This window comes from Cherax quadricarinatus, chromosome 82, assembly GCF_038502225.1.
Source record: "Cherax quadricarinatus isolate ZL_2023a chromosome 82, ASM3850222v1, whole genome shotgun sequence".
In the NCBI taxonomy this organism is placed as follows: Eukaryota; Metazoa; Arthropoda; class Malacostraca; order Decapoda; family Parastacidae; genus Cherax; species Cherax quadricarinatus.
The window spans coordinates 6,440,598-6,465,551 of record NC_091373.1 but is presented as its reverse complement, the minus strand read 5'-3'; the positions used below and the strand labels follow the sequence as shown (position 1 = coordinate 6,465,551).

The 24,954-nt window shown below is 39.4% G+C and overlaps 2 protein-coding genes across 6 annotated transcripts in view; one reads left to right on the top strand and one right to left on the bottom strand.

Annotated features, from left to right (window-relative positions):
• Positions 1-6,342, top strand: part of LOC128702860 (uncharacterized) — a 40,336-nt gene extending 33,994 nt beyond the window's left edge. The window contains exons 3-4 of the mRNA XM_053797299.2: positions 3,427-3,574; positions 4,691-6,342. Coding sequence (XP_053653274.2) covers positions 3,431-3,574; positions 4,691-6,082 — 1,536 coding nt within the window. The 5' untranslated portion in view covers positions 3,427-3,430 and the 3' untranslated portion in view covers positions 6,083-6,342. The remainder of the gene's footprint in view (positions 1-3,426; positions 3,575-4,690) is intronic.
• LOC128702859 (tRNA (adenine(37)-N6)-methyltransferase) lies at positions 4,662-21,886 on the bottom strand. Of its 5 annotated transcripts, none has more exons than XR_008409166.2 (9): positions 21,736-21,886; positions 19,570-19,739; positions 18,427-18,577; positions 17,526-17,692; positions 15,312-16,137; positions 14,687-14,918; positions 13,292-13,700; positions 10,033-10,673; positions 4,662-6,343 (listed from the first exon to the last, which is right to left on the bottom strand). XR_008409166.2 is itself a non-coding variant. In XM_053797298.2 (7 exons), the coding sequence occupies exons 1-6, from the start codon at positions 21,801-21,803 to the stop codon at positions 14,696-14,698; spliced, it is 1,605 nt and encodes a 534-aa protein (XP_053653273.1). In that variant the 5' UTR covers positions 21,804-21,886; the 3' UTR covers positions 8,348-10,087; positions 14,687-14,695. The 5 variants fall into 5 exon arrangements, 2 of the variants coding, with proteins under 2 accessions (XP_053653273.1, XP_069958676.1); XR_008409168.2 differs by having other exon boundaries at positions 10,033-10,087; XR_008409169.2 differs by lacking the exon at positions 13,292-13,700 and having other exon boundaries at positions 10,033-10,087.
• Between the last annotated feature and the right edge of the window lie 3,068 nt (positions 21,887-24,954).

The window sequence follows — 24,954 nt, the reverse complement described above, 5'->3', positions numbered from 1 at the left end:
CTGTTTGCTGCTGACTGTGGGGCGACTGTTTGCTGCTGACTGTGGGGCGACTGTTTGCTGCTGACTGTGGAGCGACTGTTTTCTGCTGACTGTGGAGCGACTGTTTGCTGCTGACTGTGTGGCGACTGTTTGCTGCTGACTGTGTGGCGACTGTTTGCTGCTGACTGTGGAGCGCCTGTTTGCTGCTGACTGTGGAGCGCCTGTTTGCTGCTGACTGTGGGGCGACTGTTTGCTGCTGACTGTGGGGCGACTGTTTGCTGCTGACTGTGGGGCGACTGTTTGCTGTTGTGGGGCGACTGTTTGCTGCTGACTGTGGGGCGACTCTTTGCTGCTGACTGTGGAGCGACTGTTTGCTACTGACTGTGGGACGACTGTTTGCTGCTGACTGTGGAGCGACTGTTTGCTGCTGACTGTGGAGCGACTGTTTGCCGCTGATTGTGGAGCGACTGTTTGCTGCTGACTGTGGGGCGACTGCTTGCTGCTGACTGTGGAGCGACTGTTTGCTGCTGACTGCGGAGCGACTGTTTGCTGCTGACTGTGGGGCCACTGTTTGCTGCTGACTGTGGGGCCACTGTTTGCTACTGACTGTGGGGCGACTGCTGCTGACTGTGGGGCGACTGTTTGCTGCTGACTGTGGGGCCACTGTTTGCTGCTGACTGTGGGGCCACTGTTTGCTACTGACTGTGGGGCGACTGCTGCTGACTGTGGGGCGACTGTTTGCTGCTGACTGTGGAACGACTGTTTGCTGCCGACTGCGGAGCGACTGTTTGCTGTTGACTGTGTGGCGACTGTTTGCTGCTGACTGTGGAGCGCCTGTTTGCTGCTGACTGTGGGGCGACTGTTTGCTGCTGACTGTGGAGCGACTGTTTGCTGCTGACTGTGGAGCGACTGCTGCTGACTGTGGGGCGACTGTTTGCTGCTGACTGTGGGACGACTGTTTGCTGCTGACTGTGGAGCGACTATTTGCTGCTGACTGTGGAGCGACTGTTTGCTGCTGACTGTGGGGCGACTGTTTGCTGCTGACTGTGGGGCGACTGTTTGCTGCTGACTGTGGAGCGACTGTTTGCTGCTGACTGTGGAGCGACTGTTTGCTGCTGACTGTGGAGCGACTGTTTGCTGCTGACTGTGGAGCGACTGTTTGCTGCTGACTGTGGAGCGACTGTTTGCTGCTGACTGTGGAGCGACTGTTTGCTGCTGACTGTGGAGCGACTGTTTGCTGCTGACTGTGGAGCGACTGTTTGCTGCTGACTGTGGGGCGACTGCTGCTGACTGTGGGACGACTGTTTGCTGCTGACTGTGGGGCTACTGTTTGCTGCTGACTGTGGGGCTACTGTTTGCTGCTGACTGTGGGGCGACTGTTTGCTGCTGACTGTGGAGCGACTGTTTGCTGCTGACTGTGGGGCGACTGCTGCTGACTGTGGAGCGACTGTTTGCTGCTGACTGTGGGACGACTGTTTGCTGCTGACTGTGGGGCGACTGTTTGCTGCTGACTGTGGGGCGACTGTTTGCTGCTGACTGTGGGGCGACTGTTTGCTGCTGACTGTGAGGCTACTGTTTGCTGCTGACTGTGGGGCTACTGTTTACTGGTGACTGTCGGCGACTGTTTGCTGCTGACTGCGGGGCGACTGCTACTGTGGGGCGGCTGTTTGCTGCTGACTGTGGGGGGGCTGTTTGCTGCCAACTGTGGGGTAAGTGTTTGCTGCTGTGGGGAATAAGATTGCTGCCGACAGTGGGAAAACACTGTACGAGGCTTCGACTTCCTAGCTTTCATTGTATTTTTTTGTAAAATTACCGAGATGCCTGGAGGGACCTCGGAGAGCCTCTTTTTTTTTAACACTGGTAATTTAATGAGGTATTTAAATGATCCTGGTTACTGTAACTTGGTTTTGATAAGTTTTTATTGTTTTAGTTCATACTTTTAGTTTTTATTAATTATTCTTCATTGCTGCGTAATTCACCTGGTCAAAGTGATCTTCTGATCTAATAAAAAAAAACTTTTTCTCAATGCTTTTCCAAACTTTCCTGTGTTTTATTTACGTTGTTCTGAAAGTCCAAATGGGTTTCATTGCTTTCAGAGGTTTTAATGGATTTCAGTGACTGTCAGTTGTTTGGTTATCCATGCTCTTCAATGGTTTTTTAATGCTCTTCAGTGGTTTTTGATGCTTTCGAAGGTTTTTTTGATGTTTTTTCAATGGTTTTTGGTGTTTTTTTAATGGTTTTTGTTTTTTCAATGGTTTTTTGCGCTTTTTCAATGATTTTTGACGCTTTTCAATGGTTTTTGACGCTTTTCAATGGTTTTTGACGCTTTTCAATGATTTTTGACGCTTTTCAATGATTTTTGACGCTTTTCAATGGTTTTTGACGCTTTTCAATGGTTTTTGACGCTTTTCAATGGTTTTTATGCTTTTCAATGATTTATGCTTTTTCAATGGTTTTTGACGCTTTTCAATGGTTTTTGACGCTTTTTCAATGGTTTTTGACGCTTTTCAATGGTTTTTGACGCTTTTTCAATGGTTTTTGACGCTTTTCAATGGTTTTTGACGCTTTTCAATGGTTTTTATGCTTTTCAATGATTTATGCTTTTTCAATGGTTTTTGACGCTTTTCAATGGTTTTTGACGCTTTTTCAATGGTTTTTGACGCTTTTTCAATGGTTTTTGACGCTTTTCAATGGTTTTTGACGCTTTTTCAATGGTTTTTGACGCTTTTTCAATGGTTTTTGACCCTTTCAATGGTTTTTGACGCTTTTCAATGGTTTTTATGCTTTTCAATTATTTATGCTTTTTCAATGGTTTTTGACGCTTTTCAATGGTTTCTGACGCTTTTTCAATGGTTTTTGACGCTTTTCAATGGTTTTTGACGCTTTTTCAATGGTTTTTTACGCTTTTCATGGTTTTTGATGCCTTTCAATAGTTTTTGATGTTTTTCAATGGTTTTTAATGCTTTTCAGGCTTAATTCAGGGAACTGGAGCACAGATCCAATTCCCTAGATCAAGAGCCCCTCACCAGCATCAAGGAACCTTCCTTGAGGGATCATTAAATGGAGAACCAACTGGATGAGCTCGGCTGCTAATGGACAAAATCTCAATGCAAATAGTTTGTAATATCTGAAATCCATTACACAGGGATCCATTATAATCAAGGTTTTCCTGTACATTCATAATAAAAAAAAATATTTGGCTTGTTCTTTTTTTCAAATATGTTTATCAGGAATTATTTTATTACCATTATTATAAGCAAAAGTGCTAAACCCACAAGGGTCACACAGCACTGCATCATACCATAAAAGGATCAACCTTGTTCAATGCTATTTTTTGCTGTTTTGTGTACTAACAGTAGACTGTCTACAGTATTTGTCTACAGAATCATGTTATGTTTGTCATGTCTCTTCAACTACCGGCAATAATTTGTATCTGCTTGTTTGCAGCAGTATGTTTTCGCTGCTGCGTCTGCTGGTGGTAATGCTGGCAGTGATGCTGGCGGTGGTGAACCCTGGAAGAGCAGACCTGGAAGTGTTACCAGGTGCTGACACTGTTGTCATCCCTGGAACAACACTACCATATCTTCTTATCCAGGTGAGCGAGTTCCTCTTATCTAAGACAAAAATTACAGATACGTTCTGTGCTTTTTGTCCCCATGAGCTTAAACCTACAAATTACACATTTTTACCAAAACTTGTCAGCCCCCCATTATTATTATAATCAAGGGGGAAGCGCTAAACCCGGAGGATTATACAGCGCCTGGGGGGGGGGATGTGGAAGGCATTCAGGCTTAATTCGGGGAACTGGAGCACAGATCCAATTCCCTAAATCAAGAGCCCCTCACCAACATCAAGGAACCTTCCTTGAGGGGTCTGCCCCCCAAATAAAACCAATAATAACATTGCTTCAAGACAGGTTCCCCTTAGCACCTTTTTCCAGCCAGTGTCAGTAGCTGCCTCTTGAAATTACACCTTGAAAACAACGCACCCAGAATAAATCATTGGGAAGTGCTGAACTTGTAGGGGTAAATAGTGTTTTGGGACTGAAAGAGGCGGAGAAAAGGTTATTCACTTTTGATCTGAAGAAAGGGAGAGTAACTGCAAATCTATGGATGAGGAATAATAATATTCATCTAGAAATGCTAAACTTTTGAGTCCTACAGTACCTGGGGAATGAAAGGCGGTAGGTTTTGATCCGAGAAAGAGGAGGGAGCTCAAATTCCTTGGATGAAGTCCTTCCCTAGTATAAAAATATCCTCCTTGGAAAAAAAAAGCATCTAAAACAGTGTGTTAACTTCCACAGGATCTAAATTATGCAATAAAAAGCTAGTTTTGTCAATTATTACGTTTAGAAAGAGATCGCTAAAGCAGTATTGCTTATAGAGCACTTGGGAGGCATTGTTTTGATCTGAGGAACAGGAGAGCAGGTTTAATTCCTTGGATCAAGACCCCCCTTATTGACATTAAGCTTCCAGCAAGTATCAACATTTACTTAATCTCATCAAACACTAAATTCTTAATGACTATTATTACTTTTATTAATAATACAAGGCAAAGTTTTACCCTGAGCAAGAGTTTGTGCCTCTAACATAATTGTAATTGCTATTTAATTTATATTGGCATTGTACACATTTTAGTGGACTTCAAAATTTATCAAAACAATCAGTGGAAAATAAAACAGCTTTAAAACAATTATTATTTATTTTTACAGCATGATGACAATTATCCAGATGGAGAAACATGGCACTCAGCCTTCAACACAAGTTCTGCTGGCCAGGAATTACAAGAGTCAACATTCAGTGGTGGCAATACTGATGGTAGCACCACTTACAATACCCTAAAAATCACTACTACAACTGAAGAAGAACTGCCAATACCCGAGCCACTGATCCACCACTGGCACAGAGGTCACGACTTGCTGCCACAGGGGTATATTAATCGACACCATGTAGTTAGCCCTAGGAATAATGGTGTAAGTTATTTTCCTAATTTAAGGGGAATCCCTCAGCTTTCATTACCATACAATCCACCAAATGTTGGGCAACGCCAGATTAATCGTTTTCCAAACCAAGACTATACCAACCATGCTTCTAGTTACATTCAAAATCAAAAGGTAAATCAGCAAAGCTTAACCCCAATAGCACCAGCAATGAACACAAGAGTAACAAATAGTCTTGCCCAAAACCCATTTTTTCCCTTACACAACAACCCACACCCCATTCCTAACACAGAACCCTTCCCCAAACCTCCAAATATACACCAACAATTAGGACGGCAAGATTTGCAACTAGACAAGTTTAGAGTACTTTCTAGTAATCAGCATCAGCCTTACAAGAGTGACCCAGGCACTGAATTATCCATTCATGACCTGACTAGTATATTCTACAAAGAAAACAAAACTCCTTTACATTCTTCAGTTTTTCATGCTTTGCCTAATCACAATACAGATGGGATAAACAATAGAGCTAATAAAGCAGTAAATAATATACATACTAAGAACTACAGGACTCCAATTTCTTCAGAAACTCCACTATCTCTTAATAGCAACAACAGGAGACAGAGTGAGAGCACTTATGCAAGAACACCTCTAAAACCATACTATCCAGCAATAACCAGAGACAAAACACTTCATAGTAGCATTCAGAGAAGTCATTTGCATTACCCTCCAAGTGTGTCCTATGGGGAGCCATACTTCAGCCGTGGCCCTCTAATTGCTCGTCAACATGACCATGAACACTATTTTAACAAGATCACACATTATAAACCCAATATTTATAACAGAAACAATCAGCTCAGCATGCAAATAGACAAGAACATTTACCAAGCAAGACCAAACACGAGACAATTTTCCCAAAGTCAAAACTTCAATGATCTGTTACATCAAAATATGAACCATAATTCTTTGAAGAGCATAGCAAGGCTTAATTATGCCAAGTTGCCCAGTGGTTACGAATCACCTACATCAACATTTGAAGTGTTGGTCAATAAGGAACAAGAGAGCATTCATAATCATACATTAAGCACACGCAGTTTAGAAAAAACTGAGAGGCACAATTCTCCCACTCGATTCAATGGCCACAGTGGCCCTTTTGTCATGAACTGATATCCATGGTTGATGCATGCATCTACCTATCTGAAAATATTGAGAGATTTTTAATTTGATGGAACCCTCATATATACACAATACATGCAGCATTCAGTAATGCTAATAAACGTAATTTAGGAAGCAGTGTTAGAAGCGGAGTCTTGAATCCACACATGCACACAAATAGAGATTGAACAATGGAATAAGTGTAACAAGAACTGGAATGTCTTTTCTTTAAAATTATACAATGAAGTTGGGACACCAAAACCATGACTGTTCCTGTAACGATGGAAGATTCATTATTTCAGCATTCTACAATGTGTGTACAAAGATGGGTGCATGCAAAAAGCCCATTAGTATGCAGAGCATTGTATAGCTACAAATAGGTAATAAAAAATAGGTACACCATAATCTCTCACAAAAAGGGGGCTGCAAAATAAAGGGGACAGGCAGGAAGAAGTAAACTATACACCAATCTTCCTAATGAGTGAAACACAAAAACTGTTAGAGACAATGTTGAATAATTGAAAGCACTAAATTTCTAGAATCTAATATGGAAGGTCATGCCTATAAATCTGTGAAGACTTGATAAATGAACAGAGGTCAAACGGAGATAGGGACGATAGGTGAAGTGTATATACTTATACTGTAAGAAAACTTTTGATATGGGTCCACAAATAGTTTAAAAAAGATAAAGCTAAGCTCAAAATAATTTTCTTCGATGTGCAAATGTATGGAAACCTCAGCTAGTAAAAGTAGTAACATGAAAGTCTATAGGTGTGACCCAGACTGGTGGTGCCTAAGTAGTGGGAAATGAGTTATGAAGAGGGAATGTTAGACCTTGTCATTGGAATGAAGAACAGGAGGAGATATGATCACAACACACAGGATAGGTAAGGATAGGATACAGGTGCTCCTCAACTCGACTTAATGATGGTTTGACTTACAATATTTTGACTTTGTGATGGTGCAAAAGCAATTACTTTGGAGATGAAACTTAAGATTATTACCCAGCATGAAGGTGGCAAGTTCATAACTTTTTTTTTTCCAACAAGTCAGTCGTCTCCCACCGAGGCAGGGTGACCCAAAAAAGAAAGAAAATCCCCAAAAAGAAAATACTTTCATCATCATTCAACACTTTCACCACACTTACACATTATCACTGCTTTTGCAGAGGTGCTCAGAATACAACAGCTTAGAAGCATATACGTATAAAGACACACAACATATCCCTCCAAACTGCCAATATCCCAAACCACTCCTTGCATTCATTTACTTTTTAATACCGTTATCGAGTTAAAGTAATTATTTATTCTGTGACAGTAGTTATTTATCACATATTGGACTTAGGATACAAGTCGAGGAGCACCTGTATTTATTTGGAATGAAAAATAAGACATGGTTGAAAAGATTACCAAACAAGTCATATGTATATGAACAAACCTATTTTGTGAAGCAAAAGCTAAGAAATATTACACAAACACATGAAACTGGAAAGCACTCAGTACCCCATCACTCTATCAATGAACATAATGAGAATACAAAACTTTGTCCCACATCTGAGGTATAATATGGAATGTAGGAAATTAGTAGGTAAAACTGCTAACTGATGGCAAAGAAAAGACAAATTGAACAAACTTTTGTTGGGAGAACATCTCAGCCTTTTAGCACTTTGTGACCCATACAGGCTGTGCACATTTTGTGAATATAATAATAATATTGGGACATCTCCATGGGGACATGGAAAAGAATCCTTCCTCCATAAGCCATGCATATCATAAGAGGTGAATATAATGCTTGAAGGGGTTAGTAACCCCTTCTGTATAAATTAACTATAAAAAGAAAAACTTTCATTTTTCTTTTTAGATGACCCTGCCTTGGTGGGATAAGGCTGATGCATTGAAAACAAAAAAAAAAATTGGGACAATGTTTTGCTATACACAATGAAATGTCTCGATAAAAGTTTGTTATAAAAACTGACCGTTCATTGCATTTCACAGATGCTATGCATGTAAAGTTTCATTTCACTGCATTAACACTGAAATGAAACTTTACATGAATTCTTGTCAAGAATAAACTACTTGAATGCTTAATTCACAAAGCATTGCACGGTTCTTTAAATAACTAACTGAAGATAGTGGAATACAGCAATAACTGTATAGCTCACAACATGACACACGAAATTGCAGTGCCATGATTGCAAACAAACCATACCACGGGCAGGGTTAGAACCCGTGATCAGTGTGTCTCAAAACTCAACGGTCTGGAGTTTTGAGACTCTCTGATCGCGGGTTCTAACCCAGCCCATGGTATGGTTTGTATAGCTCACTGTTTGTGCAGTGCTATGGACAAAATCTGAAGTAAAAAAAAAAATATTTTAACCCTTTGACTGTCGCAACCCCCAATCCTGAGGTGTCTCCTGGTGTCGCAAAATTTCAAAAAAAAAAAAAATTATTTTTTCTTATGAAATGATAGAGAATCTTTTCCCGATTGTAATGACACCAAAAAAACGAAATTTGATGGAAAACTGACGGAATTATGCTATCGCGAAGTTAGCGACCTCGGCGCTGTTTACAAATCGGCGATTTCGCCCACTTTGAGCCCTATTTTCAGCTAATTCCATTAATCCAGTCGCCCAAACTCATAGCTATTTCTTTAGAACTCCATTTTTTCTATCGATTGAGTACACGAAACTGCCCATTTACCGATTTAAACTACCTAATAATGTGGTCAGAAATTTGCAATTTGGCCAATTCACAAAAACTAAAAAATATGACAATTTGAAAATAAGGTCCAGAATGAACAATGCAGACATTCCTGGCTCTAAAATAACATTTTCTTTGCTCATCAGTCATGTCTCCAGGTCCCTCTAATATTACTCTTGCTTTCTATTTTGAATTTTTATTCAAACAAAGAATAGAAGACTTACTCTTATGCAGACTACTGCAATACTGTAATAATTGTATAAATAACATCAACCCATTAGTGACTGCATATTAGAATGGCTAGTTGGACATTTATTGGACAATGGCATCATTTGTTTACTTTTGAACATTGGCAAAAATCAAACATTTCCCCAACTTTGACTCCATTTCTAGGTTCTTTTTATAGTAAAATCAATCAAAATCACCTCTGTTTCTATAATATGTTTTCCATTCTATCAAATGAGACCAAGAAAATGAGAATACAACCATAAATGCTATACGAAAATAGACCACAAAGTCAGCATTTTAATTAAAAAAAACGGTCGGAGTTTTTTTTTTTCTCATTATGCACTGCGTGCTCCAGGATTTTTTTTTATATGGTGCACACTGACCACACAGACCCATTCTCTCACATGTGGGCCTACCAGCTTTCTCCTGCTTGATTTGAAGCCGCTAGAATTTATGAGTATATATACGTCAAACACGGTACCTCGTAAGACGTATATATACGGCCCGACAGTCAAAGGGTTAAAAGTATATACAGTCATCTCTTATAAAGGACCTCTATTTTGTGAAATTTTTCATAAATGCAACTGAAAAATTAATCCAAACTTTAACAGCAACTACCACAAAGGTGGTATTCAATTTTGTATATCCCTTTTCAATCACATTTAAGAAAAACTGCATTATATAGAAGGAATTTATTAGAAAGCTGCAATATGTATGTGTTAAAATGTAAGTGATAATTAGAAATACTTATGTTACAGTAATAATAATAATTTGTTAATAAAATGAGAATTGCACTAATAGATTAATGACAGTAATTCACTACTTATGGTACAGGTACTGAGTAGCCCAAAAAAAAAAAAAAATATGAATTATAGGTAGACATTAAATCGAATTCTTTTAATTTTTCTTGTGAAGTGAGATATGTTTACATAAATTAACATGGTATATATTATTATGAGGGAGCACTAAACCTGTAGTGATTAACATGGTATGCAAATTTTTACTTTACACTGGCAAAATAAATTTATCACTAACCTAATTCTGCATAATTTTTTTTTCAACTGGCTGTCTCCCACTGAGGTAAGGTAACCTGAAAAAGAAATACTCTCACCATCATTCACACTATCACTGTCTTGACAGACAGATACCACAGTTCAAATGCCCCTCCAAACTGCAGTATCCCCACCCCTTCTAAAGAGTGCAGGCACTGTACTTCCCATCTCCCGGACTCAAGTCTGGCTAACCAGTTTTCCTGAATACCTTCACAAAATGTTACCTTGCTAACACTCCACAGCTCATCAGATCTCAAAAACCGTTTGCCATCACTCGCTCTTATCTAACACGCTTACATATTCCTGCTTGATGTCTAAGCCACTCACACACAAAACCTCCTTTATCCCTTCCCTCCAACCTTTTCTACAGCAGCCCCTATATTACTATTTTTAATACCAATTAGTACAGTAGATTAATTTTGTGATCTTCAGACTGATTTTTGAGAATTATAGCAAAATAAACGTACACTTCACAAATAACCCACACTTAAGAGGAAACTCGTGACAGCTCAGTCCGTACTGCACTGAAACAGTATTGTAAGTTATGTCTCTAAGTCTGGCTTGTTTGTGGATTGTTCCAACCACTGTACTGTAACTCATTCTTCAAACATACACTCGACTATTCTGAAAAAAACAGTTATTGCTTTACAAGTTGTTCTCGGGTTACGACTAAAATTTACAATATGTACAGTATATTACAATCAACATCATTATTATTTTTTATTTTTATTATCACACCGGCCGATTCCCACCAAGGCAGGGTGGCCCGAAAAAGAAAAACTTTCACCATCATTCACTCCATCACTGTCTTGCCAGAAGGGTGCTTTACACTACAGTTTTTAAACTGCAACATTAACACCCCTCCTTCAGAGTGCAGGCACTGTACTTCCCATCTCCAGGACTCAAGTCCGGCCTGCCGGTTTCCCTGAATCCCTTCATAAATGTTACTTTGCTCACACTCCAACAGCACGTCAAGTATTAAAAACCATTTGTCTCCATTCACTCCTATCAAACACGCTCACGCATGCCTGCTGGAAGTCCAAGCCCCTCGCACACAAAACCTCCTTTACCCCCTCCCTCCAACCCTTCCTAGGCCGACCCCTACCCCGCCTTCCTTCCACTACAGACTGATACACTCTTGAAGTCATTCTGTTTCGCTCCATTCTCTCTACATGTCCGAACCACCTCAACAACCCTTCCTCAGCCCTCTGGACAACAGTTTTGGTAATCCCGCACCTCCTCCTAACTTCCAAACTACGAATTCTCTGCATTATATTCACACCACACATTGCCCTCAGACATGACATCTCCACTGCCTCCAGCCTTCTCCTCGCTGCAACATTCATCACCCACGCTTCACACCCATATAAGAGCGTTGGTAAAACTATACTCTCATACATTCCCCTCTTTGCCTCCAAGGACAAAGTTCTTTGTCTCCACAGACTCCTAAGTGCACCACTCACTCTTTTTCCCTCATCAATTCTATGATTCACCTCATCTTTCATAGACCCATCCGCTGACACGTCCACTCCCAAATATCTGAATACGTTCACCTCCTCCATACTCTCTCCCTCCAATCTGATATTCAATCTTTCATCACCTAATCTTTTTGTTATCCTCATAACCTTACTCTTTCCTGTATTCACCTTTAATTTTCTTCTTTTGCACACCCTACCAAATTCATCCACCAATCTCTGCAACTTCTCTTCAGAATCTCCCAAGAGCACAGTGTCATCAGCAAAGAGCAGCTGTGACAACTCCCACTTTGTGTGTGATTCTTTATCTTTTAACTCCACGCCTCTTGCCAAGACCCTCGCATTTACTTCTCTTACAACCCCATCTATAAATATATTAAACAACCACGGTGACATCACACATCCTTGTCTAAGGCCTACTTTTATTGGGAAAAAATTTCCCTCTTTCCTACATACTCTAACTTGAGCCTCACTATCCTCGTAAAAACTCTTCACTGCTTTCAGTAACCTACCTCCTACACCATACACTTGCAACATCTGCCACATTGCCCCCCTATCCACCCTGTCATACGCCTTTTCCAAATCCATAAATGCCACAAAGACCTCTTTAGCCTTATCTAAATACTGTTCACTTATATGTTTCACTGTAAACACCTGGTCCACACACCCCCTACCTTTCCTAAAGCCTCCTTGTTCATCTGCTATCCTATTCTCCGTCTTACTCTTAATTCTTTCAATTATAACTCTACCATACACTTTACCAGGTACACTCAACAGACTTATCCCCCTATAATTTTTGCACTCTCTTTTATCCCCTTTGCCTTTATACAAAGGAACTATGCATGCTCTCTGCCAATCCCTAGGTACCTTACCCTCTTCCATACATTTATTAAATAATTGCACCAACCACTCCAAAACTATATCCCCACCTGCTTTTAACATTTCTATCTTTATCCCATCAATCCCGGCTGCCCTACCCCCTTTCATTTTACCTACTGCCTCACGAACTTCCCCCACACTCACAACTGGCTCTTCCTCACTCCTACAAGATGTTATTCCTCCTTGCCCTATACACGAAATCACAGCTTCCCTATCTTCATCAACATTTAACAATTCCTCAAAATATTCCTTCCATCTTCCCAATACCTCTAACTCTCCATTTAATAACTCTCCTCTCCTATTTTTAACTGACAAATCCATTTGTTCTCTAGGCTTTCTTAACTTGTTAATCTCACTCCAAAACTTTTTCTTATTTTCAACAAAATTTGTTGATAACATCTCACCCACTCTCTCATTTGCTCTCTTTTTACATTGCTTCACCACTCTCTTAACTTCTCTCTTTTTCTCCATATACTCTTCCCTCCTTGCATCACTTCTACTTTGTAAAAACTTCTCATATGCTAACTTTTTCTCCCTTACTACTCTCTTTACATCATCATTCCACCAATCGCTCCTCTTCCCTCCTGCACCCACTTTCCTGTAACCACAAACTTCTGCTGAACACTCTAACACTACATTTTTAAACCTACCCCATACCTCTTCGACCCCATTGCCTATGCTCTCATTAGCCCATCTATCCTCCAATAACATCATTATTGTATTATTATAATCGTGAAATGTACTCAACCTGTATTACTTTTAACAGAAAAGTTTATATCTCATTGTATTGTATACTATGTTAAACTATTGTATTAAAATTAATACTCAAATAAAAAATCTATCACTAATATATATCTAAGCTCCTTAAAAAAATAAATTAATACTCACCAACTGACTAGTGTGGCTGAAGAAAAAGTTAATGGAAAATATAACATAAGGAATTCAGTTCAGTTACCAATGTTTCTGCATGGCACATTGGTACAACTGTGTTGAAAAACCATGAATGCTGGGGCATGCTCCTATCAGGGCTGGATTAAGACATGGGGTTTAGGTGCTGCAGCCCAAGGGTCTCTGCCATCTGGAGGGCCTCCAGAGGTTAAGTGAAATGTGTTGACAGTTACTGATGTAAGTTTATAATCATACTGTTATTACATCACATATATGATGAACTGTTGACTGCTGTGATTAATTTTTCTTCTTTTGAAAATACCACTGGGGCCTCAGGGTTCCTGTAGCCATGGGACCAACAAAATCTTAATCCAGCTATGGCTCCAATAACCAAACATTGTTACTGCACCTGGAAATGGATGCAGATAAATCTCGTGCCCCATGATACTTTAAACAAATTGTAAGGTACTGAAATAAAATAAATACTGGAAAATCTGTACACTATTATTTTTACCTTGCCAGCAAACTCCGACCAGGTAAGATGGCCCCCCAAAAAATGAAAAGACCTTCGTTCAATAGGTGTCTTGGCAGACATACCATAAATAACCCTCTAGCATCCCCTACCTAACCTTCAAAGTGCAGGGAACATACTTCTTATTTCCAGGTATAACCATTATTATTAATCATGAGGAAGCATTAAACCTGCACAGGTCCTACAGTGTCTGGTGAAGGGGAAGCAACTGGGTTTAATAAAAGGTAGCTCCAGTTCACCAGATCAAGAGTCCTTCATCCCTTTCCTCTTGAAAGGACAATAAAGAGGATATCACCTGAAGATTCACCCTCCCAAGGAACTAAAATACCACATTATATATTCAAAAAATGTGCACTAATTCTGTATCGGCCACCGAGCATTATGCAAAATCCTATGTAGGTTAGGTAAAATACCAACAAGTTATTTTATACTGCGTAAAGTCTAGCAAGGCTTAAGTTCTATTAGTTTTAGTGTAAAAAAAAAAAAAAAATCACATTACCAAAAATACATTAGCTATATTTCAGTTTTCCTTGGGACAAATCTTCAGGTGACTTAGTCACTTGTAAAATCTGAGGTCACTGCAAGATGCTGGTATCCCTTATTACATCTATTGCTTACAATTGGCACAAGTGTTGTGGCTCTTGTCTTCTTAAACAGTTTCTTAACTTGTAGAAAAAAGGTGAGCTCTTGCCAAATACAAGAGGATATTTTTTTTACCTCAATAGCCATCTCCCACTAAGGTAGGGTGACCCAAAACTTTGGTTTCTATTTATAAATGCCCTTGAAGCTAGCCAATACCAAGCACTTAAGAGATTATTATATCAAAATGGCTTAATAGTTCATTTATACTGTACACTATTCACCTTTCTAGACTAAGTCTCACTGGTCTCTCTTTGCATGTTTGCTTGTAATGGATGGACTCTTAGTACTTCAGCTGTGCCCCCCTCAAACCAAGCAGTAATGTGTGCAGAATCAACAGCAAAGTAGTAGAGAAGGGAGGAGCACTTTTGTCTTCGATATGCTGAGCGTGGATCCTCACTGAGCACACTACTTATAGCACTTGTCAATTCGGCACCATCTTCGAGGAACTCGAGCCTGCAGGAAGAGCTTACATTGAGTATTAACAGGAATACCATTTCTGATAATCTACTAAGAGACCTAATAGGGAAATGGATCTGTGCTCCAGTTCCCTGAATTAAGCCTGAATACATTCCATATCCCTCCCACAGGTGCTATATAATCCTATGGGTTTAGCACTTCCCCCTTGATTATAATAATACTAATAGATCTTAAATACAAATTGTATTATGATATTCACAAAAAAACACTAGCCCAGTAGGAGTTATATGTAGCTAAAATGCAACATAAAGTCTATATAACATGCTGTATCCCAAAAACTTTGGCATGTTTGCACATGAAAACTTCAATGTTTAATTTTTTCTATAGTTGTTCTGCAAAATAGAATGAATTTAGTTGTGAAATTCTTACCGATAACACTCTTTTTCCGCACATTTGGAAAAAAGCTTCACTTGGGCCTCAGCAATTGGATTAAAAATCACTTGAAGTGATGATGATGGAGGGGCTTCAAGCCATGATGCTGTAGTCACCTCTTCCACTCTTCCCACATCACCTGATGGGTTAAGTGGCTTACAAGTCACCTGATGATTCTGGGCCTTAATGTGCTTTTTATTGCCCAATGTGGAATGTGACTTCTTTCCTTTGTTTATGCGAGACGTGCTGTTTTCTTTGAATCGACAAGACGCGAAATCTCCTTTATCACACGCTATTAAATCTTTCCCACAATTTGTACTGGAGAAATTTAAGTTGCCTGAATCATTGCACTCATCTCTGCCTGATTCTTCACTAGGTTGCAAGACTCTTCCATCACACTGCTTCAGTGAAAGATGGTTAACAATTTTTGTGTCAGACATTGTTTCATTTACTTTCTTGAGAGAAAGTTTTTCCTTCAAAAATTCTCTTTGGCTCTTTTTGCCACCAGGATTTTCTTCTGTACACACCAGCTTAGAGTTTGGAGCATTCTGTTTCATTTTATGTTTATTATTAGGCTGTGAACCTCCTGCAATAGTCACACTACAGTAGGAATTCTCTTTAACAATAATTTCCGTCACATTTTCTGAATTTTTACCCTGAAAGAGTCCACAATCCCTGGTTTCATTTCTTCTTTCTTGTGCAGCAAAGTTTTCCGAAGCAGATGAGAGAGGCTGTGGAGCATCATATTGAGGAATATAAGGCTTTATGTCCAACACTGGTGTTCCATCCAATATATCTAATCCAGACAGGTACAGGCAGTCACCTGAAACAATGAAAAAGTGTGTTAAGAATACACTAAACTGTTCCCTCTCCTAAATATTTTATACTCTTTAATTTCTCTTCATACTCATTAACCTGTTCCATAGGAAAATGAATAGTGGAGACACAAGCATTTGTTTTTATTTCAAGACATCCTCAGGGACACACAAATGCAGAGGGGGAGAATACAGCAGGACCCTCGAATCCACAGGTTTGGTATCCGCAGTTTCATCTATCCACGGTTTACCGTGGCCCAAAAATAATCCTTAATTTTGCTTAATAATGGCCTCAGAGCAAAAGTAGTGGAAGTTCTTCAAAACCTAAGAGAAGCCGTAAAGTGCTTCCCATCAGTAATAATTTTTCACTTATTGTGCGTAGATTATAATAGGTACGTATGTCAACGAAAAGCAACTTACATATAGAGTTCGCTATTATCTGCAGTTTCGATATCTGCAGCAGGTCCTTGGAATGTATCCCCCATGGATACGAGAGTCTTACTGTACTCTCCTCGTTAAATTTTGAACCTAATACTAGAGACAACGTTATTTAAGTCAGTCAGGAAATGTGCTAGATTCCTGTCTATTCAACACAACAAAGGATGTCATCTACAATCCTAAGCCACATTAGATCAAAAGTTCAAATTTGTAACAGTAATCTGGTTTAAAACATATTATAAATATGTGACAAACTAGAAGAGAGAGAAATACTCAAAGCCATGCAATAACAAAAGAAAGCATTACCAAGGATGCAAAATTAAATTTTATGAAAACTGTCTGGTTCAAAGGGCTAAGTTGGCTAGTTCATCTTAAAAGGAATAAAGTAAATAGTGAACTGATATTGTAACTAATCACAGTATGTACTCTGCACCTTCAGTTTAACCGAGAGTATAGAGTTATAAATGTTGAAGGCATATTACCGACAAGAGCAGTCAGAATCTTATTTAGCCACTTTGGCAACTTGTAAACACAGATCCTGCTAAACATTTTTTTTTTTCAACAAATCAGCTATATCCCACTGAGGCAGGGTGACCTAAAAAAGAATATAGTTTTTTCTTTTTAAATTCAGTAATCTATTCTGAAGAAGGGATTCTAGCCCATTGTTCCCAGCATTTTTGTTGCCTCTTATGACAAGCATGGCTTATGGAGGAAGAATTCTTTTCCACGTCCCCATGGAGAAAAAATAGGTGTGATGGTCAGGTTGCGTCATCAATCACCACAGACAGTTGGGTCAGCTGTTCAAGTCAACCTGGGGTACACCTGCTGAACAAATAGACCATAAAATATTATCTTAATCTATTTTAACAAACCCGCATATATTTTTTATATATTTCTTAAAGTTTTAAATTGGTTAAATGATCCAAAATTAATCTTAAATATTAAAATGGCACAATACCTTGGACTCTTTCCAATCGGGCCAATGTCAGACCTAGAGGATTGGGTCTATGAGGAGATCGAGTAGCGAACACACCTACTCGTTCTCCATTGAGCCGTGGAGGTGCTACTTTTGTCTTGCTGTGACCCATACCTTTATCTTCATTTTGATCAAAAACAAAGAAGATCCTACAGGGGAAAAAAATGGCAACATGTACTTACACAGCAATGTAAATACAGGTTATTTAAAAGAAGGAAAAAAGAGTTGGTGTAAGGAGTTAAATAAAGATGGTGAGAGTTCAGACACAAAAATTTGGTGCTAGTGTAGTCAATAGCAGTCTGAAAGATTTGAAAAGTGAAGCAATTGAATGGCTGCTGAGGCCACAGCAGCTACCTCAGAATCAGGATAATTTATGGTGAATCATAGATGGTGGTTACATACTGCAACAAATTTTTAATGTTGACAAAACTGGGATTTGCTAGAAGCAGATGGCATCAACAGTATTCATATCTGATAATGAGAAGATGGCTCCAGAATTAAAGACAGTCAGGGGTTGTTATATGCTACTACTGGGAGATATTGAAGTGGGAGACTATGAGCTTAAGCCTATACTAGTACACCACTCTGAAATATGAAGGGCTATGAATGGCTTCAATCAACAGTCTCCCTGAAGTGTACTATGTGACCACACAAGTATTACTTCCATATAAATTCCCTGTTCTCCCCAACAACACAAAGTTACATTCCAGGAAGGGCAAGGTCTGAATCCACAGCTAGTGAGTCATAAAACTCCAGGCCAGTGCCTAAACCACTGGGCCAGTTGCCGACAATAATATTCAACCAACTATGTATATTTCTATACATCATAAGGAGGTTACATCAGTGGAAGTCAAAACTATGCCTCATAAGCCAAGGGCCTTACCACACATGGGAGTACTCATGTAATCCTTCAAGTGCATGCTGGGGATTATTGAACACACTCTTGTCCACCTTCATAATACCACGGCTCAGACTACTCACACTCCCCTGCCGTGGAGTTCCATTTTTGGTCCGAAACCAAGATATGATGTGCCCTGTTGATAAACAAGTTCCAATAAATATCCTATACACATTTCCTTAACAAGCAATTTAATCCTAGCAGTAAGAGGTATTTTTAATTGCAGCTTCTTGGTATTATAAATACAAATACAAGTTCATTTCAACATGATACTTTGATTTTACAGAAATGGATGACACCTGAGTGCATGTTGAAAGCCCATAGTTATGTAGAGCATAACCATGGGCTTGTATTTCTACAAGTATTTCTCCATGTACAGTACTTGTATTTCTACAAGTACATGATACAACTTATAGAGACCATAGCTGACATCAATGACATACTACTATATAGAAAGTCCCTTGTTATGCAGAGCATTTCGAGTAAATTAGGTCAGTTTTATCCCCAGAATGCGACCAACACCAGTCAACTAGCACCCTAGTACCTACTTTACTGTCAGGTGAACATGGACAATGATATTATACACAATAATATATAATAATGGTATTACACACAATAATGATATAATAATGACATTATACACAATACGTACAGAAGATTCTCAACATATTTGTAAGTCGAGGATTTAGTGTATTAGAATACTGTTTTATACATTTTTTATATCACATCAGTATAATACACATATATGTACACCTACCATCCAACTTACGACCTGCTTGACATATGATCACTCAACTTACGACCGTGTGTTTTATGCCAAATTTCTGGGAAATAAACAACTGTTTGTGTTGTACACAGTGTTTATCCTAAACCTTACAGTATAAAATACAGTACTAACAGCATAAAAAGTAAAGTAAAAAATGAAATACCAAAATAAAACAATAAAATAAAGCCATTACAAAAATGTGATGTTGATATTCAGTAGTAAGGTTCAACTTACATCCATTTCAACTTACGACCAGTTGGTCGGAACCAAGCTCAGTCGTAAGTCGGATGGTACCTGTATTTGTAATACTGTAATTAATACTGAATCTAGTAAAATTTTGGTTACTCTGGGCTATAACTTACCTATTGGCTTCCAGCCACTTAAAAGATCTAATTTAGTGTCATCTCCAGAATTAGGCTTGCATGAAGATCCTTGCAGAAAGTCACCGTTCAGACAATGGCCGTGTGCCAGCAGCTTCTCCAGATGCGATACATCTTTCCGATGTTGTGCCTGTAAGCCCTGCAGCCTTTTCCTGAAATTAACGAGTTTCTACGTAACATAATAGACCTGAAAATGACAAAGTACAGTGGACCCCCGCATAACGATTACCTCCGAATGTGACCAATTATGTAAGTGTATTTATGTAAGTGCGTTTGTACGTGTATGTTTGGCGGTCTGAAATGGACTAATCTACTTCACAATATTTCTTATGGGAACAAATTCGGTCAGTACTGGCACCTGAACATACTACTGGAGTGAAAAAATATCGTTAACCGGGGGTCCACTGTACTGTAAAAAACAATGCAATATTTGTAGAGATTTTTTAAAAAGAATTTTAAGTCTCGTATTTTTACAAGAACTTGTAGGATACTTGTACCGGCAATACTCTATAAGAAAACCTTATTGATATCAGCCTAAAGCCATTGGCTACAACATTATTTATTATTATTATTATTATTATATTCATGTGGAGGGCACTAAACCCCTTAGTGTTATATAGCACCTGGCTGAATGGCAAGCATTCAAGTTCAATCCAAGGAAGGGGAGCATAGGAGCATCAAGGAACCTCCCTTGAAGGGACTAGCAACAATAACCTGGCTGATCAGGCAATCAAAGATGAATATTAATCTCTTGCCAGACTGCTAGGATAAAAAACTTTGAAACTGATTACATGAATGTCAAACTAGTTATTTTTTTACAGTACAAAATAATTTAGTTTACATATAATAATGCATTGGTAAACACAAAAGATAGCTACTAGTATGCAATGCATTTTGGGCAAGTTTATTTAATTAAAAGTACACAAGTGCAACTAATGCGACATTTTATTGTGGCGACGTTTTGCCACAAAAAAATGTCATATTAGTTGCACTTGTGACCTTTTACTTAACATATTGTTGGTAATTCTACCAGTATTAATACAATAAATTTATTTAGGCACAGATTCACATAAGTACAATTATCATATACAGTAACACATGCAGTAATTGCAAACAAGCAATACAATATGCAAAACAACCACAGGGAGAGTTGAATGATAGGCCTTTCGTGTTGCAATTAACACATCATCAGGAGCTTGCAATGCTGAAGAAATGAGGAGGAAGTCCAAGTAGATTTGTTCAGAGGAACATTTTTGTTCGAAGTAAGAACATCCCCCTGAATGAATCTAGGTGTCTCGTGGCCTGGTAGGCAACACTCTCACCTCACACACTGAGTGTCCATGGTTCAATCCCTGGCACGGGTGGAAACATTGAGCACGTTTCCTTACACTTGTTGTTCCTGTTTACCTAGCAGTAAGTAGGGATCTGAGTGTTAGTGGACTGATGTGGGTGGCATCCTGGGGGACAAGACTGAAGGACCACAATGGAAATAAGATAGACAGTCCTCGATGATGCACTGACTTTCTTGGGTTATCCTAAGTAGCTAACCCTCCAGGTTTAAAAATCCCAACAAAATTTTATGTAACGAATCTACACTGACGTCCTACTCATTTCTATATTGCAAGCTCCTGATAATGTGTTGATCGAAACACGAAAGGCCTAGACCTATCAACTCCCGCTCTGGCTGTTTTACACAATTAGGTGAGTACAGTAACATGTGTAAATTACCCAGGATAACCCCCCCCAAAAAAAAAAATCAAAGCGACTTATTTCCATTAGGGTCGTTCCTTATTTTAGACATGAAGATTCTCAGTTTGAAACACTGGAGCTGGAAGTAAGTTTATTCAGCTATACACAAATAGTTACATAGATTACACATACATATTATTATAATGGGGAAGCGCTAAACCCGTAGGATTATACAGCGCCTGTGGTGGTGGGGAATGGAAGGCATTCAGGCTTAATTCAGGGAACTAGAGCACAGATCCAATTCCCTAGATCAAGAGCTCCTCACCAGCATTACACATACATAACAATATATATGTAGAGAACCTAAGATAACCCAAAAAAGTCAAAGTGACTTATTTCCATTGGTGCCCAAGTGTGTCACCTTATCTCGGAGTATAAAAGGTAAAAAAAGCACCTCACCTAAGATTATTAAGCTCATTCCTAGCTTGTGTGAGCTGCCTGCAGAGCTCCACTGTGTTAGACATCATTGTGGTGACCGTGTGATGGTTGGGAGTCAAGGTTGTACCAGGTAGAGGAGCCCTCACGTTACTCTTATCCAGCCTTTATACAGCCACTCAGTTACTAACTTTAATTAGTCACAGGTACACATAGGTACAATTATCATACATGGTCTAAAGTACCTAGGATAATACTCTTGCCCAAAAAAAGTCAAGAGTGACTTATTTCCATTGGGGTCGTTGTATTTTCATTGGGGTCCTTGCATTTCCAATGGGATCCTTGTATTACTATTTGGGTTTCTTATATTTCTATTGGGATCCTTGTATTACCATTGAGATCCTTGTATTGCTATTGGGGTCCTTGTATTACTATTGGGGGTCCTTGTATTTCCATTGGGATCCTTAGGGTCCTTGTATTTCCATTGGGGTCCTTGTATTTCCATTGGGATCCTTAGGGTCCTTGTATTTCCATTGGATCTTTAGGGTCCTTGTAATTCCACTGGGATCCTTAGGGTCCTTGTATCTCCATTGGGATCCTTTGGGTCTTTGTATTACTATTGGGGTCCTTGTATTTCCATTGGGATCCTTAGGGCCCTTAGTAATTCCATTGAGGTCCTTGTATTTCCATTGGGATCCTTAGGGCCCTAGTAATTCCATTGGGGTCCTTGTATTTCCATTGGGATCCTTAGGGTTCTTAGTATTTCCATTGGGGTCCTTGTATTTCTATTGGGATCCTTAGGGTCCTTAGTAATTCCATTGAGGTCCTTGTATTTCCATTGGGATCCTTAGGGTCCTTAGTAATTTCATTGGGGTCCTTGTATTTCCATTGGGATCCTTAGGGTCCTTAGTATTTCCATTGAGGTCCTTGAATTTCCATTGGGATCCTTAGGGCCCTTAGTAATTTCATTGGGGTCCTTGTATTTCTATTGGGATCCTTAGGGTCCTTAGTATTTCCATTGAGGTCCTTGTATTTCCATTGGGATCCTTAGCATCTGTGGAAAATACTGTATATATTTTCCGGAAATACGGTAATTTATAGGTAAATAGATGCCCTATATTGTATTTTTAAAAGAGGTATGTTACCGAAAAAAAGAAGAGACTCGCCATCTTGGTTTTGAATTCTGTACAAACGTTGGTGAATGGGGAAGAATTTTTCGTGCTCTAGAGGTTAAAATTGTGTTGACACCTCTCAAATAGGAGGCGAAATTGGTGGATATGCATTCCTGCATAACTTGAGATATCAGACGACTGGACAAGACAGCTCCAGGAACCTCAGATAAGCTCTCTAGATTTGTGTGTAATTCTGGCCAGCATTATTTTCATAAATTTAGTTAGAGTGAGGTTTTTTTTAGTATGATACACATTAATCTCCAGTCAAATTGGTGAGTGATATTAAGATATATTTTCCTTCTGTTATGTAATTGTGTATATATATAACTATTTATTATTTTTAATATACAGTCCACAAATTTATATATTTACCAGTATTCCTGGTGTATGTATATTTCATTTAATTAATAGGTCCAGAGCAACTTGTGGTTATGACAGTGGTAGGTATCGAAGGGGGACATTTTTTGCGACCTAGGTGTCCCAAATTCCTACTTGTCTATGTAACATTGATAAATAATAATTATCTTTGTTATCATTTACTGTTATGTACATAATTAGTTACATTCAGATAAATGCAATTTTCCACTGCATCCTTAGTAATTCCATTGGGGTCCTTGTATTTCCATTGGGATCCTTAGGGTCCTTGTATTTCCATTGAGATCCTTAGGGTCCTTGTATTTCCATTGGGATCCTTAGGGTCCTTGTATTTCCATTGGGATCCTTAGGGTCCTTGTATTTCCATTGGGATCCTTAGGGTCCTTGTATTTCCATTGGGATCCTTAGGGTCCTTGTATTTCCATTGGGATCCTTAGGGTCCTTGTATTTCCATTGGGATCCTTAGGGTCCTTGTATTTCCATTGGGATCCTTAGGGTCCTTGTATTTCCATTGGGATCCTTAGGGTCCTTGTATTTCCATTGGGATCCTTAGGGTCCTTGTATTTCCATTGGGATCCTTAGGGTCCTTGTATTTCCATTGGGATCCTTAGGGTCCTTGTATTTCCATTGGGATCCTTAGGGTCCTTGTATTTCCATTGGGATCCTTAGGGTCCTTGTATTTCCATTGGGATCCTTAGGGTCCTTGTATTTCCATTGGGATCCTTAGGGTCCTTGTATTTCCATTGGGATCCTTAGGGTCCTTGTATTTCCATTGGGATCCTTAGGGTCCTTGTATTTCCATTGGGATCCTTAGGGTCCTTGTATTTCCATTGGGATCCTTAGGGTCCTTGTATTTCCATTGGGATCCTTAGGGTCCTTGTATTTCCATTGGGATCCTTAGGGTCCTTGTATTTCCATTGGGATCCTTAGGGTCCTTGTATTTCCATTGGGATCCTTAGGGTCCTTGTATTTCCATTGGGATCCTTAGGGTCCTTGTATTTCCATTGGGATCCTTAGGGTCCTTGTATTTCCATTGGGATCCTTAGGGTCCTTGTATTTCCATTGGGATCCTTAGGGTCCTTGTATTTCCATTGGGATCCTTAGGGTCCTTGTATTTCCATTGGGATCCTTAGGGTCCTTGTATTTCCATTGGGATCCTTAGGGTCCTTGTATTTCCATTGGGATCCTTAGGGTCCTTGTATTTCCATTGGGATCCTTAGGGTCCTTGTATTTCCATTGGGATCCTTAGGGTCCTTGTATTTCCATTGGGATCCTTAGGGTCCTTGTATTTCCATTGGGATCCTTAGGGTCCTTGTATTTCCATTGGGATCCTTAGGGTCCTTGTATTTCCATTGGGATCCTTAGGGTCCTTGTATTTCCATTGGGATCCTTAGGGTCCTTGTATTTCCATTGGGATCCTTAGGGTCCTTGTATTTCCATTGGGATCCTTAGGGTCCTTGTATTTCCATTGGGATCCTTAGGGTCCTTGTATTTCCATTGGGATCCTTAGGGTCCTTGTATTTCCATTGGGATCCTTAGGGTCCTTAGTAATTCCATTGGGATCCTTAGGGTCCTTGTATTTCCATTGGGATCCTTAGGGTCCTTGTATTCCCATTAGGATCCTTAGGGTCCTTGTATTTCCATTGGGATCCTTAGGGTCCTTGTATTCCCATTAGGATCCTTAGGGTTCTTAGTA